The sequence below is a fragment of the Brachyhypopomus gauderio genome, chromosome 11 (assembly GCF_052324685.1).
Source record: "Brachyhypopomus gauderio isolate BG-103 chromosome 11, BGAUD_0.2, whole genome shotgun sequence".
NCBI classification, from domain to species: Eukaryota; Metazoa; Chordata; class Actinopteri; order Gymnotiformes; family Hypopomidae; genus Brachyhypopomus; species Brachyhypopomus gauderio.
Window position 1 is genome coordinate 16,478,995 of NC_135221.1, and position 16,393 is coordinate 16,495,387.

The window sequence follows — 16,393 nt, forward strand, 5'->3', positions numbered from 1 at the left end:
GTCCTGCAGTGGATTTCAAAATCGCAAAGCTAAATAGTCTACTGAATACTACTGAAACCTAATGATAAATCATACGCTTAAATGCTTCAAGCACTGTGGATAGGGAGGCTGCGTCGGTTGGAGGTATCCCCAAGGGACCTAATAGAGATTTTCTCCTGCATGACCACTTTCATTATGCCTTTTTAAGTCAAACCTGCGCAGGGTGTACAAATAAAAAGGCTAAAAGCCATTATACCAATCAGTGTATCAACGAAAGGTATATTTGAATATGGTAAAAAAATAAACCCTTCCCATCTCAATGTCATTGTCCATAAAGCGACAGTTAATTGAATCTTCGACAGGGGGCGCTGTTAGATTTGGTGGGTAACTTGAGGCGCTGGAGCCCGCAGTGTACGAGGAGTGCGTTTGGTTACTGCGAGCCCAAATGGCGGATGCGGAGACGGGGCCGTAGTCAGAACAATAACATTTCGGTTGTGCGGTAAAAGTGGTCCAATTCGACCCGGCACACACAAAAAGAAACCTTCTGGTGGAGGGCGCGTCCGTGCATATGTAGTTTGCGAGCCACTCTTTTATCTTTTAAATAATTTTCTGAGTCTTTGGTCATTTGGAGTGAGTTTCCACCAAGGAAGTCGCTTCTTCATGGTGGTTTTATAAATATGGGGGATTCTCTCGGTCTCATCGGGAAGCGACTGCTGCTGCTCCTCGACGACGGAGGCGCCGCCGTCGGCAGCGGAACGGACCAGGCCGCCTGGCTCCGAGGGACCGTGCGAGCGGTCAGTGTGATCGGGCTGGCGAGCCCGGGAGTGGAGGTAAGAGACGAAAATATAACCGACGGCCATTGAATAAACACGGCGCAGCCCAGGCGGCCGGAGGAGACGAGTTAGGCGGACACACAGCGGGGCCAAAGCCGGTGTCTGTCCCCCGGTAGACGCGTAGTCGGGCGGGTCAAACTATCCAGCGCTTCGGGCGTTTGTGCGTTCAAATAATCGCAGTCGTTTACGAACGAGGAGTAAAGCTAACATGCTAGCCAGCTAGCCTGGCGGTTTATGTGGCTGGAATGTGCACAAACACGTACAAATTAAAGGCAATTAAACATATCCGAATAATAAAAATAAAACTAGTGTGTAATTCTGTGTGTAACGTATAGCATCTATTATGTATTCTCTTTTTTACTGCGGGCAGTTTGTGTTCAAAATGATCACGATAGCTCGACAACTTCAGGTCAGCTAGCCGAGCAGCTAACTGCAGCTTGGTAACTGTAGTCAGGAGCGTTAAGAGTCTGATAACGTTATCAGACAGATAACCCATCACTACCAGTAACGTTATCAGACAGATAACCCATCACTACCAGTAACGTTATCAGACAGATAACCCATCACTACCAGTAACGTTATCAGACAGATAACCCATCACTACCAGTAACGTTATCAGACAGATAACCCATCACTACCAGTAACGTTACCAGACAGATAACCCATCACTACCAGTAACGTTACCAGACAGATAACCCATCACTACCAGTAACGTTATCAGACAGATAACCCATCACTACCAGTCACACACCATCCGTGAACCATGATACAGACTGAACTAACAAGAATATATGATTATTTCTAATTGGGAAGGCTTTATACACACACACACACACACACAAATAGCCTATATCTAAATGCAAAATCCACAAATCTGTACTATTGTATATGATGGTTGGCTTTTTTTTTCTTGCGTTTGAATTTGGTGTTAGCTCTGCACATTGTGGAAAAAAAAATCAGATTTGATCTATAAGCAAATAAATATTTTCTGTAGGCCTATGTCAAAAAGGAACCCTATTCCCAAAGTTTACTCATATGATTTGTGTCGACAGATTGTTTGAAATTTGGGGGGGAAATTTGATGTTCTCTGCAACCTTTGTTAACATTTCTCGTTCTTTCTCATCCTTTCTGTCACTGTTAATTGTTAACTTTTATATACCAAAAAAGCTTTTTATATACAACTTTGTACTTGGTTGAATTTGGTTTCTTTGGTTGATGATGCTGTGCTGATTCTTACTGTGGTTTGCTACTTGTGCACTGCAAACCTTTTATATAAAAAGCTTTTATGGCATATTCTTAGTTTGTAAATATTTACTTTGTGTGTAAGTATTTAGGATGTCATTTAACACCACAAACGCAAGCCACCTGTCCTTCGGACTCACCTGTAGTGTGAAGCGTAAGCCGACTCTTCCTGTCTTTGTAGGTGTTCCTGGAATTTGAAGACAGTCCATGGCGGCAGCGTTCCTGGGTGCAGGTGTATGGGGAGGAGGTGCGTGCTGCCCTGATGGAGAACACGATCATTTGGGCTCCCCGGAACGAGCCCTCCCTTTCCACGACAGGAGGAACACCTAGCAGCCATTGGCCAGCCTTGGTGAGTGAAATCCCAAAGACAAAATCTCATTCACATTAGGGTCTGGGCTATGGGTCTGGTATTTCCAGGATGTGCTGTCAAGATATCTAGATATTTTACAGAATTAAGGAACTTGTTGCATTTCAAATTTTTGCAGAAGTTCTGGTAAAGATGCATTAAAGTGTTTGCTAAAAAAAAAGAAAGACACACGACTGCAAATATAAATTTTGTGCATGGAGTTTTAATAATGTTCAAAATTATTTGATGTACACTGTTCATGTTGGAACTACTACGTGTACTGGTGCTAAAACACATTCCTTGGGTGTAATTGTCAGGTGTTCCATCTGCTTGTGGACCGCGTGGGGTTGGGATCCCTGGTTCCTGTTGAGTTCTTTGGAACTAGGAAGCTTGAATTTCTCCCCAATGGAAATTCCTTGCAGAGATTTGAGGTTGGTAATTTAAAACCCACATGCCCTTCATCTTGATGTATGGAACAGCTTGATCAAAATGAGGTCTTCCGTGAAGCAAATTCTGTCAACCAATAACGAATTTACAAGAGAGAGCTCAAACTCCAGTCCTTCCAAAAAAAATAATAAATTACTTATCACGCATTCATTTGGAAAAAAGTAATTTTGTTTAAACCGTTAATGGCGGAGTTGTGTAGAGCTGCCGTCAGCCTGCGTTACCCATGTAAACATGAGTTCAAGGTCAGCCGGTGTGATCCCTGCAGGCTGAGAAAGACGTGAGGCACCCACTGTTCCAGGATCAGCCCACCCTCCACGCTGCCGTCAGCAGCTGGCACCGCGACTCCGAGCTGCAGGAGATCCTGAGAAAAGGTCAGTGGAGTTCGCCCTAGAAACAGGAGACCACGCTTCTCCCATAGGCACTATATTTAAATTTATTTGCATATGCATTAGTGATGTGGTGTTTTTGTTTGTTTGTTTTCCCCTTGGTTAGGACCCTACACCATCCAGGGACGAAGGGTGCAGGTGTACCAGCCTGAGTTTGAGGAACCCTGGGCACTGGGGCTCGTCTCTCAGCACGACCCTGTTTCTCACATTATGGAGATCACCATGGACCAGGTGTGTGCACAGGGTGCCACAAATGTTTATAATGGTCCCTGCCATATTGTGCAGTTGAATTCTGCTATGCTGGAATTACACTGTGGGCAGATTTTATGTCTGGGCCTTTGACACATGTTATTCATGCTCACCTTTCTTGCACAGGGAGAAGAGACTCAGGTGGTCGATCCCCGCGTAATTCATGTAATGCTTGCTATGGATACGGTGGATGAGGTATGTTGACGTCTCATGAGGTTTACCTTCCCAGACAAAGAACTGGATCCAGTAGTGGTGAAGCTTTGAGCTTTCTGCTGGTGCCGATTCCCTTTAATCTTTCCCAACCAGGATCACCGCAAGGTGGATGGAGTGAAGGGTGAGGGCGGCCGGCGGCGGAGGACTGCGTCTGAGGGCGGAGACGACGACATGACGCTCAAGCGCTTCAAAGGCGCCGGCGAGGCGGAAGGGGACGGGCAGAACGACGGTCCTTCCTGCAAGGACGGCGAGCCGGTGACCAGGAGTGGGGAGACGCCCGTGCTCGGAGGGCCCGAGGGAAAGGACGGATCGGCTGGAGTTGTCGGCAGGGGGAGGTCCACTACCAGCCCGGAGACTGCCACGTCGGTGGGCCGGGGTCTGACCAACAACACTGCGTCTCAGCAGGATCACCCCGGAAGCCGGTCCACCGGCGTCATCAAGGAGAACGGCAGCGTCGTCCCGAACCAGGACAGAATGGGCCCACCGGCGTCTGTGGCCCTTCCTGCGGCCACCCCAACGCCACCGCCGTTGAAGCCGGCTCCTTCTGCGTTCTCCAATACTTTTCCCTCCTTGGGCCAGATGCCCAGTCTTGTACCCGGAGCTCCTGCACCCAAATCCTCACCTACAGCTCTGGTGCCAGAAAGGGAGGACGGCGTCCTTTCAGGATACCCCACAACTACTGCTCTGGTGTCCCCAGGGCCCGTCACCATCTCGTCCCCTACCCAGGACAATGCGCCGAGCGTGGTCCTTTCTGCATCCGCCGACCGCAGCCATAAAGCACCGGTTTGGGGCTCCCCCCCAGAAGCGAGTCAAGTAAGCAAATATATCATTCGCAGTTTTGAAGTTGTTTTTCTGTAGTTCTGAGATTTGGGTTCTAAAGAATGTTTTCGTTGCAGACGCCCAAAACAACCACCCTCGCCGCTGCTGGATTCAGCCCTTCCCAGCCTAGGCAGAGCAGTGGAGCGGTGTTCGCCGACGTCCCCGCGCAGGCGAACGGATCTTCCCAGGAGAACAAGCCCTTCGGATTTAATTTCTCTGGCCGAAAAGAACCTCAGCAGCAGGGATCCGACCCTTCGCAAAACCTGTTCTTCCAATGCATGTCTCAGACGCAGACTCCATGCCCAAGCATGGCTCCTACCCAGTCAAAAGACACTAACTACTTCACGGCCCTGTCGGAGTGCCTGAGCAAGGAGCCGCAGAGCTTGTTTAAGCCCGCCGCTCCCTCCGAGGGCCTGAAGAAGGCAGTCGTTGCCTCCGCATCTGCGGGACTCTTCGGTTCTGCCCCGGCCGGTGGCTTGCCCTCTATGAAAGAGCAGCCCAAAACACCCGATGCCAAGCCGGCGGGAAATGGGATTCTCACGAGCAAGCCCTTCGGAGTCGGAGGAGGAGGAGGAGGAGGAGACGCCATCGGCAAACTGGGCTCTGGGTTTCCTGCGGCTATAGGCGGCAGCCCTGCTGCGGGTCAGGCGGAAGTTTCTAAGCCTGCTTTAGGGCTCGGTGCCGGTGGAGCAGGGATGAGAAGCGCAGGATGCCCTAGCACAGGTAGCGGCTTTGGCTTGCTCGCCAGCAGCAAGGCTTCGGAGGCTCACGAGAACTTGTTTTTGCAGGTCTCAAAAGAGCCAAATCCCTTTCTTGCTTACAGTGGTGGGGCATCACCCAGTCCGTTTAGCGGGCTGTCCACCCCCAAGCTTCCCACGCCAGTGTCCACTACTCCGCTGCCTACCAGTGACCCTGGAATTGTTAACCAAGATCCGCCTTCCACCGATGGCCAGCCAAATCTGTTCATCATGGCTGAACCTCCCAAGGCTATCCTGACTTCCCAATTCACTGGTGGTTCTTCTTCCTCCTCCTCTCCTGCTCCAACTTTCATGTCGGCACCCCAAGATGGACAGCAAACGCTCAAAGCCAACAAAGAGTGCACAGACGGTGACCCCGCCTCCCACGTCAACTCTGAAAGCAGCTTGGAAGAGGAGCAGGCCACCCCCGCGCCCTTCGACCAGACGTCGCAGAAGTTCGCCCTGGATGAGCGCGGGCATGCCACCAAAGGCGACTCCGAATCGAGCGCGAACAGCGACCTGTCGGACTTGAGCGAGGCCGAGGATCAGCCGGAGCAGAACCTGAAGCTCAGCGTCCAGACGCCCAAAGCGAAGGCAGACGGAGACGAGATGCAGCATACCAAGCCCCAGTCCATCGCTAAAGGACGCTCAAGGAGCCAACCCTTCAAAGGTGACCACCGTTCAGCTCTGAGTGCATTGACCATGTTGTTTTCTTAATTTCTGTCTAGATGCCAGGGACTTTCAGTAGCTGCGTCCTCTTTTATGCTAGCAGGGGTGAACATATCTGATCCTAGAGAAAGAGTTTTGCACTGTTGGGTGGTTTTCCTACTCACGCACACTAGCACTTGAGAAGTTGCCCAAGGTTGGCTGGATCTCAGCCAATCAGGAACATAGCTCTGTCCTCCTGACCCATTTCATGAAAGCATGCAGTCATTTATCACACGGTTGGTCCTTTACAGTCCAGTGTCACTGACGCAGTCGTGTGGCTGTGGTGTCGTCCATTAACCGTGTTGTTGCCGTACGCCGCAGTGGGTCGGTCCGTGCTGCAGGACCAGAACAAGGTCCGGAAGCTGAAGCAGTCCGGCGAGGCCTTCTTGCAGGACGGCTCTTGCATCAACGTCGCACCTCACCTGCACAAGTGCCGCGAGTGCCGGCTGGAACGCTACCGCAAGTCCCGCGAGCAGGACTCGGATGATGACGACCCAAACGTCGCCTGCCGCTTCTTCCACTTCCGCAGGTCAGTACAGACGTCTTGAGAATACGGGGGTGTGTGAATATTACGGTGAACGCGCGAGCTGCTGAAATTGAGGTGTTTTTTTACTTGGAGCTGTATTTCAGTGAAGAGGCACGTCCATTCTGCTGGCAGTATTTAAAATTTGAGCAATTGTGAATGTTGCTTTGGTTAAACTTTGAGATTAAAGGGAATATACTGATTCTTTCAGCATACACACAGGTGTCCATTCAGTATTACTCGCTTGTTACGTAAAAGGAGGGACAAGGAGGGGCAGAAAGAGACAGGCAAGCACATACACGGCCAGCTTGATGGCTTCTGAGAGAAACGTCCTAGCTACATAGTGACCTAGCTAACTAAATGCTTCAAGTGCTTTTAACTTGTTTTCTGAACATCACAATGTTCATAACAGAACCCAATAAAACTCAACTCAAGATTTTTGACTTAAAATCTTGTTTTGCCTCCACACATGGACATTTGTGAGTCATCACCCCACATGAGCCATGACGTGATGATGCTTTCACGTTGCCTCGTCTGGCTTGCCTCATCGCCGCTTAATAAGGAGCTGTATAAAACACCAATCGGGCGTTATTGTGGCCGGCAGCTGCCATACGAAAGCGTGCCGCGCCGTTCGCGTCTCCTTAAGATGGTGTCCCGTTGGGCGTCGCGCGGGACTCTGAGCGTTTTTCACCTCCGGCAGGCTGGCGTTCACGAGGAAGGGCGTCCTGCGCGTGGAGGGCTTCCTCACCCCGCAGCAGAGCGACAGCATGGCCATGGGACTGTGGCTCCCCTCCCCCAGCGCCCAGGATGGTCTGGACCTGGACACGTCCAAGTACATCCTGGCCAACGTGGGAGACCAGTTCTGCCAGCTCGTCATGTCCGAGAAAGAGGCCATGATGATGGTGGAGCCTCACCGTAAGCCTCCTCACAATCTTCATCCTCTTCCTCCTTCCAGACTGCTGATGGTTAATGGATGCTGTTCCCTTGAGGTGTGTGTTTAACTCTCTGCCGGGGGTGTCTGCTGTAGAAAAGGTAGCCTGGAAGCGGGCGGTGAGGGGCGTGAGGGAGATGTGTGACGTGTGCGAGACCACGCTCTTCAACATCCACTGGGTCTGTCGCAAGTGCGGCTTCGGCGTCTGCCTGGACTGCTACCGGTTACGGAGGAATCGACCACGTGATGGTGAGTGGGGTTGTGTCTGGAGGAGATGATGTTTCAGCTTGCTTTCATGGCATGAATGAAGTCTTGTCTTGGACTAAATTGCAACGCAAGTGGTGATTCACTTTTGTCCATCTACTTTGTAGTCTGGGTTTAGGATGCATCCCGGTCTTGGTCACTGGCCTTTTACCTGTGGTGTCGTTTGTTTTTCTCCGTTCATGCAGAGGTGGATGATCCAGATGATGAGGTCTTCTCGTGGTTAAAATGTGCGAAAGGCCAGCCTCACGAACCCCAGAACCTTATGCCCACTCAGATTATACCCGGCACAGGTAGCTCGCTCACAATTAAGCACAGAGAAATTCTGATTAAAAAAAAGAATCTTTGTCCTATGTGCTTTGCATAGTTTGTATTTAACTACGCTGGCTAATTCTACTTGCTCTCTGTGTCCTTGTAGCACTCTACACTATAGGGGACATGGTCCACGCAGCAAGAGGCAAGTGGGGAATAAAAGCTAACTGTCCCTGTACCAGCCGACACAGCAGACCTGTGGCGAGGCCCACCGCCCCCAATGGACTCTCACAAGTAAGCAGGCTGAACTACATCAAAACAAGCAACTTAAAAGTGCTTATACTGTTGTTTGGTGTTCTTACATCGGGGGGGGGGTTCTCGGTCGATGTGGGCCACTAATGTGCTGGGTCTTGTTTGTTTGTGTTGCTTGCAGTCAGGTGCAGGCTCGGCCGGGGGAAACGGGGCCTCTTCCAGTTCTGCTATGACCCGCCCAGACGGGGATCCCACAACGGACACAAGGGTCAAAGTGGAGCCCGGCGGGGAGGGGAGCAGCGTCGGCACGTCCTTGGGTAACGGAGGGACCAGTGCTGGAGGAGCCGGACCAGCCGCCACGCAGGCGCCCGGGTCCAAGGACAGCAAGGGCAACCCGTCCTCCGCCCTCCACTGGCTGGCCGACTTGGCCACGCAGAAGGCGAAAGAGAACTCCAAAGGTGGGCTGTTTCAAGATGATGTCCACCACAGATGTGTTTGCATTTGTGTGCGTGCTTGCACGAGTGTTCATTTGCATCTGTGTGTGAGAGCTGTTAAGTGTCTGTTTTCAACTTGTGTTGAGAGAGGTCCCATGCAAATTATTTATTAAGTTTCTTTGAACTTCAGTGTATTTATTTCCCCTCCTGCCATTGGACAGTACCTGGGAAACCCATCTTGCATTTCCCCCTGTGCCCTCAGATTCGGGCTCCCTGCGGGCCATGATGGGGCGTGATGGCCGCTCCCCCTTTGGCCTGGATGCTTTCAGCTCGCTCTCCAAGCAGTCAAGCCCAAGTCCGAAACTCTTCAACAGCCTGCTGCTAGGTTCTGGTCCTGCCCAGCCCAAAGCTGAGGGTACCAGCCTCCGAGATCTCCTCAACTCGGGCCCAGGCAAACTGCCCCAGGCCGCAGAGGGTGGAGTTCCTTTCCCTTCGGTGTTCTCCTCAGCAGGGGTGAGTGGAGGTTACACACGAGGTCTTGTGTGTATGTGTGCCCGATCCAAAGCGCAAAACGGCCGTGCTTTGACTGCTTATTTAGTGGAGATTGGAGAACGACAGAGTGACCACTTAACACCCTCCCAGCAGGCTGACAAGATGAAGGGAGGCCTGCCCACCATCCTGGACCACATCATCGCGTCTGTGGTGGAGAACAAGAGGGCGGAGGGGCGGCGCGTGCCAGGCTCGGGGGAGGGAGGGGAGTCTATCGGCGTCCCGCGACGAGAGGGCGTGATGGGCCTCAGCGTGCTGGACCCCCACACCTCCCACTCCTGGCTGTGCGATGGACGTCTGCTCTGTCTGCAGGACCCCAGCAACAGCAACAACTGGAAGATCTTCCGGGAGTGCTGGAAACAGGGCCAGGTGAGCCTGATCCATGTGCTTGGGGGCGTTCTTGCTAAAACCTGCGGCTTCTCAATGACTCGCTCAAATAATTTATGGACCAGTCCTGTCATTGCTTCAGTGATTTTTTTTTTTACTCTTTCACATGTGCAGTTTTGTGCGTGTAGCCCGAGGCAGTAGCTGATACCACTTGGGTTTTCTCGCTTGTTTTTCTAGCCTGTTTTGGTGTCTGGTGTCGACAAGAAGCTGCAGACCTCTCTGTGGTATCCAGAGGCCTTCAGTGAAGAGTTCGGAGACCAGGACGTAGACCTGGTCAACTGCAGGAACTGTGCCATCATCTCTGACGTCAAGGTCCGAGACTTCTGGGACGGCTTTCAGGTCATCTCCAGTGAGTGTAGCCGTCTTCGTGATTCAAGGCTCAAGCCCGAACAGTACAAGTCACAGACTGTTTCAAATGGTAAAACGAGGGTTCTTGTCCAGGTAGATATCTATTTCTGAGTGAGCATCTGTCTTATTCCCACCCAGTGTTTAGGGTGTAATCTGAGCACTTTCTCTCAAAGGCAAATTCACGACATTGGTTGTAGTTTGGAATGATGGTGTTTGATTGGTGGCCACTTGCTTCTGGTTGTTTTGCATGTTACAAAAAATTTTTTCATTTTGTTTTGTGCATCATCTCATGTCTTCAACATTTATTCTACAGAACGGTTGCAAGGTACAGACGGGCAGCCCATGGTACTGAAGCTCAAAGACTGGCCCCCAGGGGAGGATTTCCGAGACATGATGCCCACTCGGTAAGCTTATAACTTTTTGCCTGATTTTCCAGTCAGTTTCAGAGAAGTACCGGCCACCAATCTCTTGTCTGCTGTGCCCAGGTTCGACGACCTCATGGACAATCTTCCTCTGCCAGAGTACACCAAGAGGGATGGCCGCCTCAATCTGGCCTCCCGTCTTCCAAACTTCTTCGTACGTCCAGATCTGGGCCCCAAGATGTACAACGCCTATGGTGAGACATGAAGATCAACCCAGCCTTGTTTCATCATCACCCATCATGCATTTCTGCTTTGGGATATTTATGATCCTCTTCTGCTATCTTTTCTCCATCCTCTGTATTTCTTCTTTCCTTCTTGTTTCTCTGTCTTTCCAAACTTTCTTGTTTTTCCTTCCAGGTCTAATATCTACGGAGGACAGGAAGGTTGGCACCACCAACCTGCATCTCGACGTGTCCGACGCTGTTAACGTGATGGTGTACGTCGGGATCCCAGAGGGAAACGAAGACCATGAAAAAGGTAAGCCCTCAAGATTTATGTGCAGATGTGTGAAATGGTTACTTTATTACGTTTTTTTATAGGCACAACCTATTTAAGGAAACGGCTGTAGTACCTAAAGTATTGGAGCTAAAACGAGACTCTCAATTACTAAGGGAAAAGGCCATTAGAGTGGGTGCTCACTATTCATCACTCGATGGCAAGGTGCCAGGTGTTCAACAGTGAAAGAGGCTACAGTGTCACTCCTATTTTTCCCCTTCTTGCCAATATGTCTGTGTATTCCGTGTTTGTGCGGCAGAGTTGAACCCAATTCCATAGGCTTTTCAATGACCCGTTATCCTAATCTGAACCTTCATCAGCTCTTTAGCCCCGAGTGGTTCCCCCATGCTGTGTAGTTCCTCGTCATGACTAGACTCTTCACCGTAGTCTCTGTCTGTCGTCACGCTGACGTGCAAAACCTTCTATTCCTTTAGTCTGCGAGACTTGGATCCTAGCTAGCAGTCCCGGTGTTGCCTGGCCGGTTGTTCTTACACCACATTCCCACCAACAAGGTGCTGCTGCTTGTGCCAGAGCTCCTGTGAACCTGGTGAACTTTTAAACAACACACTCGTGTTTCCACTGATTTAAGAGCTCAACTATGTATGTGGATGTGGGACGTTCCATCATCTGGAACCAAAAGTCAGTAGACTTTAACTATAAACTTCATGGCCACATCGCAAGTAATGCGTTTCCTCCACAGACCACAGATGATTCATTACTGCTCTATTTGCTGCACTACTCGTGCTCTTAGCTGTACATTGCAGGTCACAGGTTGGTTAGTTCCAGACCAGCAAGATTTCGGGGTCAGAACGGCGCTGGTTTTCTTGCCGAGACCCTGTGGTTTTACAGTGGAACCGTTCAGGATTTTGGCACCAGCACTGGCGCCGTGCCGGTTGAAAAGGCTCTTTATTGTCCACCGCAGTAACGTGCTGGCTTGCACGTAACCACGTGGTTTAGCCGCTAACAACGACCTCGTTAACGCAAGCATTTGAAAATCCCCCATTTTTAAGTTGCTACTGACATGTCAAAGCCATGTCAGTGTTTGCAGCAGTATCCCCAAGTCACACCCGTTACGTTTGCTAGCGCCCCGGGCTCGCGGTGACTGTTAGCTTAGCTCTCCAGGGTCTTGCTTCTTTTGATTGTGGCCCCATTTCTCATTCACAGAAGCAGACCTCGCGGGATCCAAAGGTCTGTGCATTTTTTTTTTACCCCAAAAATGTCATCCCTCCCAGGCATGCCCCTCTAGACTAACCCCTCTGTTGTTCTCCTGTCTTTCACTCATCCCTTTCTCCCCCTCCTCATGTGGCATTTAGACGGCTGTATGCTACAGCAGAAAGCCATGTTCCCGAGTTTATTATTCATTCCTCGTTCACTCTCTCCTATAGACAGGATGTAACACTGGCCATCAGACATGTAGTGATCAGCTGAAACGGGCTACCAAACCCATCACATGTTCAGACTTGGTTAGGGTGACTTGCCTTAATTCCAGGGAACCATAACCCCATAACCTTTTGAATGCCCTCATTTGTTCGCTGAAGATCTGAGGGCACTCGCTTTGGCACTTCAGCATTTCTGATTTAAGTGTTTAGCACTTGCACACATTTTCAGAGTCTGTGCGCTGACTGTGGGTCTGACTGAAACAGTACAAGCTGCACGTAATGTGACTATGACGTAGATATCTGGAGCGTTTTATTGACTAACATCAGTGTTTGGAGAGTCGGTGGTATGAATTCCTGACATCAGCCAGACCCAGCTCCACTGCTTATGCTAAAGCAAACAAAAAAAAACTCTTTTAGGTCAAGGACGCACTCTCTTGCTCTCTATCTTCCACTACATTTCTAGAAAGCGCAAACGAGGCTAACAGCATAGATCACTGGTAATTCAGTACTCTTTAGAAATCAAACACAGTAAGCAGGTGTCTACTGGGGCTTCTTCCTGAGGCGGTGATGTCATGCTCTTTCAGTTCCTACTTCCAACATTCTCTCATGCTGAATGGCTCAGTTGTTGTCATAATAAGAACAGTTTGATTTATCGGTTTGCTATTTTTAAACCTATACCTCAATAAAAAAAATAATCATTTTATCTTATTTATAATGGTGCAGCCCTTGAGGAACTGCAAAGAAATAAGTACTAAAGTACTCGGCACTAAAGGCATGGCTGTGCTGTACATGATGGTAAATGATTATAAAAGTATAAAGGTATGGGCTAAAAACTAGCAAGTCTATTTTATATATGCAGAGATATTCCATGCTATTTGGTTTTTGTGCATTTGAATCTCCGCTCTATTCATTCCTGCCTATAAAATCATTCAAAAGTCTTTAATGGTGGTTTGGGTTGGTTGATAACATCTTTTGTGATGGTGTCCTTTGTCCAGTTGTCATTGTTGCTTGGAAAACCTGGGGAGATGTCTTATGGCAGGTTAGCATCAGGACAATTGCTGGATTTCAGCATGAGTAACTAATATGTTTAGAGTGCATCAGGATCTTTACTCTCAGTTTAGAGACACTGGTGAAGAACATGCTGTAATGGGTGAAATGTTAACATTTTAGAATCTTTGTACAGGTGAAACCATGTAAACGTGGCTGTTCATTACTGTACCTGATTTTCAAATGATCCATGTCTTGGGCATAATCAGATCCTCATACGCGAGTTGCCGCCAGTGAAATAATTTAATCCAGGACGTGGAATATCTGCATGCCCTCTGTATTCTAGCCCAAGTCATCCTCAGGTCAGTTTTCATGAAAAGCATATGAGCAAGTACCCGAACGCGCTTCACAGACGTCTGTGTTCTGACTGCAGAGGTGGCACTCACCATCGAGGAGGGAGATGTGGATGAGATGACGAAGAGGAGGGTTTACGAGGGGAAGGAGAAGCCGGGCGCCCTCTGGCACATCTACGCTGCCAAAGACGCCGAGAAGATCCGTGAGCTCCTGCGCAAGGTAACACCTGACCGATGTGGGGAACAGCCCGTCCAAAAAGCCCATAAAAGTCCAAAAAGAAGTGCTGACCAAGAGAGCCAGTTTATGATCACGGCTTCTGGGAGCATTTAATTGATCCATAACGTTTTTCCACTTAAATTGACCCTAAGCATACGTGCACAAGCAGACACTCATCTCTCACTTGGAGTGTTGAACCCGCTTTATGGGTCGGTGCTAAAACACCCTGCATGGGATTAGTCCCGGTCGTCTGCGATGCTCCAGTTAAGACTAAAGACTCGTCTCGTTGGGCTGCTTAAAGGTGGGAGAAGAGCAGGGACAGGAGAATCCTCCAGATCACGACCCCATCCACGACCAGAGCTGGTACTTGGACCAGATCCTCCGTCGCCGCCTCTATGAGGAGTATGGCGTGCAGGGCTGGTCCATCGTGCAGTTCCTGGGAGACGCCGTCTTCATTCCGGCTGGCGCACCCCATCAGGTAAGCACCCGAGATTAGGTCACGTGTTTAGCTCTTGATCGTCACTTGAAGCTTTAGCAGTTGATTTATGTCCCATCCAGGTGCACAACCTGTACAGTTGCATCAAGGTGGCGGAGGACTTTGTCTCCCCGGAGCACGTGAAGCACTGCTTCAGATTGACGCAGGAGTTCCGACATCTTTCCACCACGCACACTAACCACGAGGACAAACTACAGGTACTTGATACTGATACTTACCAAACCTAAAAGTATGGTTAGCAATTTTGGCAGAAGATAACCATGGCTAACTACAGAATCTCCTGATAACGGTGCCAAAAAGCTGCTCTACTTTTAGCATATATGTTATTGACCGCTGCGGGAATGTGAGGAGAATTTTCTGGCTTACAAACGCTGAGCCAACCTAAAGCTACAAACGGCTTCTAAGCGTCATGTCTTCAACTCCCACAGGTGAAGAACATCATCTTCCACGCCGTGAAAGACGCTGTGGGAACCCTGAAGGCTCACGAGGTGAAGCTAGCACGGTCGTAGTTTTGCGTGTCCGGAGCTGACCGTAATCCTAAGCTTGGGCTGTTTCTGGGGCAGCACACAGAGACTGGGGTGTTTGGATGGCACTTAAAATGGGTTCGGCGAGGGTAAGTGGGCTTCCAGAACAAGCTCTTTAATTTGAGGCTTCTGGGAGCTTCAGGCTAGGATGAAGGATGCGCTTCATCAGTGTTATAAAACAGTTGTTTAGTTTTGTCAAATGACTTGGGTCATTTTCTCTGTATTTAAAATGTCACCGTCTTTTTTTTTTTGTTTGTTTTATTTTGTTTTTTTTTTTTGTTTTTAATGTGATAGCTTGTTGGATTGTTCAGGAAGAAGCTGATGGACTTTTTTTTTTAAGAGGGATCAGCTCCTTTTCCCCTTCTAAGTAAATGTAAGCACTGGGTTTCTTTTTTAAGCCAATGTTAATGGTTTGTTTTCTTCACTAATGGAGAGCTCAGTCTGTACAGGAGATTGAAGGTAAACGGACATAAAATAGAAAATAAAGATTCCCTCCCTCCTCTGAGGCTGACATTAATTTTGAAGGGAACTAGACCAAAGTTTTGTATTTTTAGTTCTTATTTTCAAATAAACTGAAATTGTCTTGTTCTTTTCTCTTTTACTTTAATAGGCCATTAGGTTATTTGAATCACTGACAGTGAGCTGTAGGGAGATGGCTTTGAGAAATGGTTGAAATCAAGAATTCCAGTTATGGACTACTGGTCATTAATATGTATCAATATATATATTGATCTTAGCAGTGTGTATGATTTTTTCAAAATAAAGTTTACAAAAAATGGATTTGGCCCTCCTGTTTTGGAAATTGTGCACACTTAATTTGTTAGAAATTTGTGTTCAGTCTTACAATTTTATCAAATAAAACCTTTTGTGGTTCCTTGATAAAGCTGCAATAAACAAAGCATTTTTTAATGTTGTACATGCAAAAGATGTGTTTTCTGCCTCAGTCGTTTCAGCTGTCTCTTCCTAACTTAATTCACAGGATTTTAAAAGTAAACAAAGTACACTTTTCAAAAATATTGAAACATTAAATAAATGTTTTTGCTAGCAAGCAAAAAAAAAAACTGAACTTTCCTTCCTACAGTCCAACAAGAGGGATGATTGAAGTTGACAGACCTGGAGACTACAAGCCTGCAAACACTGTTGTGTAGTAATGAACAAGCAAAGTGCTCCAAATTACTTTAATGTCTGGAACAAGCAAGTGTGTTTTTAACCATCATCATGTCGCCACAGGAGACAAATGTCAGTCATTTATCTCTGAATGATATTAAAAACTTAACACTATATAGTAAAGGGTGTTGAATGCTCACATGTATTCAGCCTGGGTGTAGACAAGTATTTTTGATAGCTCTGAATAAGTTAATAATTTTCCCAATGCAAAACATGTTCAATGTTTGTAATTTTAAACATTTTGGTCCACGGTCCCCAACTGCTCCCAATGATAGAAATCAGTTCATAAATCTAGGACAGTTAAGTATTTTTAATACCTTTTAAAATACTTTTGGCACGACAGCCACAGATCTTCCAAAATTATAAATATTTTGGGATACATTGTAGAGGAATCAAAACAAAACGAAAGTCTAAGAAATGTTACTATATATACACATTATAATATTAGCTATTAAAC

The 16,393-nt window shown here is 48.2% G+C and overlaps 1 protein-coding gene across 3 annotated transcripts; it reads left to right on the forward strand.

Moving 5' to 3' along the window:
* The first annotated feature begins 387 nt into the window (after positions 1 to 387).
* kdm3b (lysine (K)-specific demethylase 3B) lies at positions 388 to 15,549 on the forward strand. 3 transcript variants are annotated; one of them, XM_077022376.1, is made up of 25 exons: positions 389 to 809; positions 2,236 to 2,403; positions 2,718 to 2,831; positions 3,113 to 3,218; positions 3,340 to 3,464; positions 3,609 to 3,677; positions 3,789 to 4,508; positions 4,592 to 5,921; positions 6,281 to 6,488; positions 7,183 to 7,397; positions 7,510 to 7,662; positions 7,863 to 7,967; positions 8,093 to 8,220; positions 8,360 to 8,636; positions 8,875 to 9,125; positions 9,255 to 9,530; positions 9,726 to 9,897; positions 10,210 to 10,300; positions 10,382 to 10,512; positions 10,676 to 10,795; positions 11,978 to 12,001; positions 13,613 to 13,752; positions 14,051 to 14,227; positions 14,308 to 14,442; positions 14,674 to 15,549. In XM_077022376.1, the coding sequence occupies exons 1-25, from the start codon at positions 657 to 659 to the stop codon at positions 14,752 to 14,754; spliced, it is 5,469 nt and encodes a 1,822-aa protein (XP_076878491.1). In that variant the 5' UTR covers positions 389 to 656; the 3' UTR covers positions 14,755 to 15,549. The 3 variants fall into 3 exon arrangements, with proteins under 3 accessions (XP_076878493.1, XP_076878491.1, XP_076878492.1); XM_077022377.1 differs by having other exon boundaries at positions 9,258 to 9,530; XM_077022378.1 differs by lacking the exon at positions 11,978 to 12,001 and having other exon boundaries at positions 388 to 809.
* Positions 15,550 to 16,393: the final 844 nt, after the last annotated feature.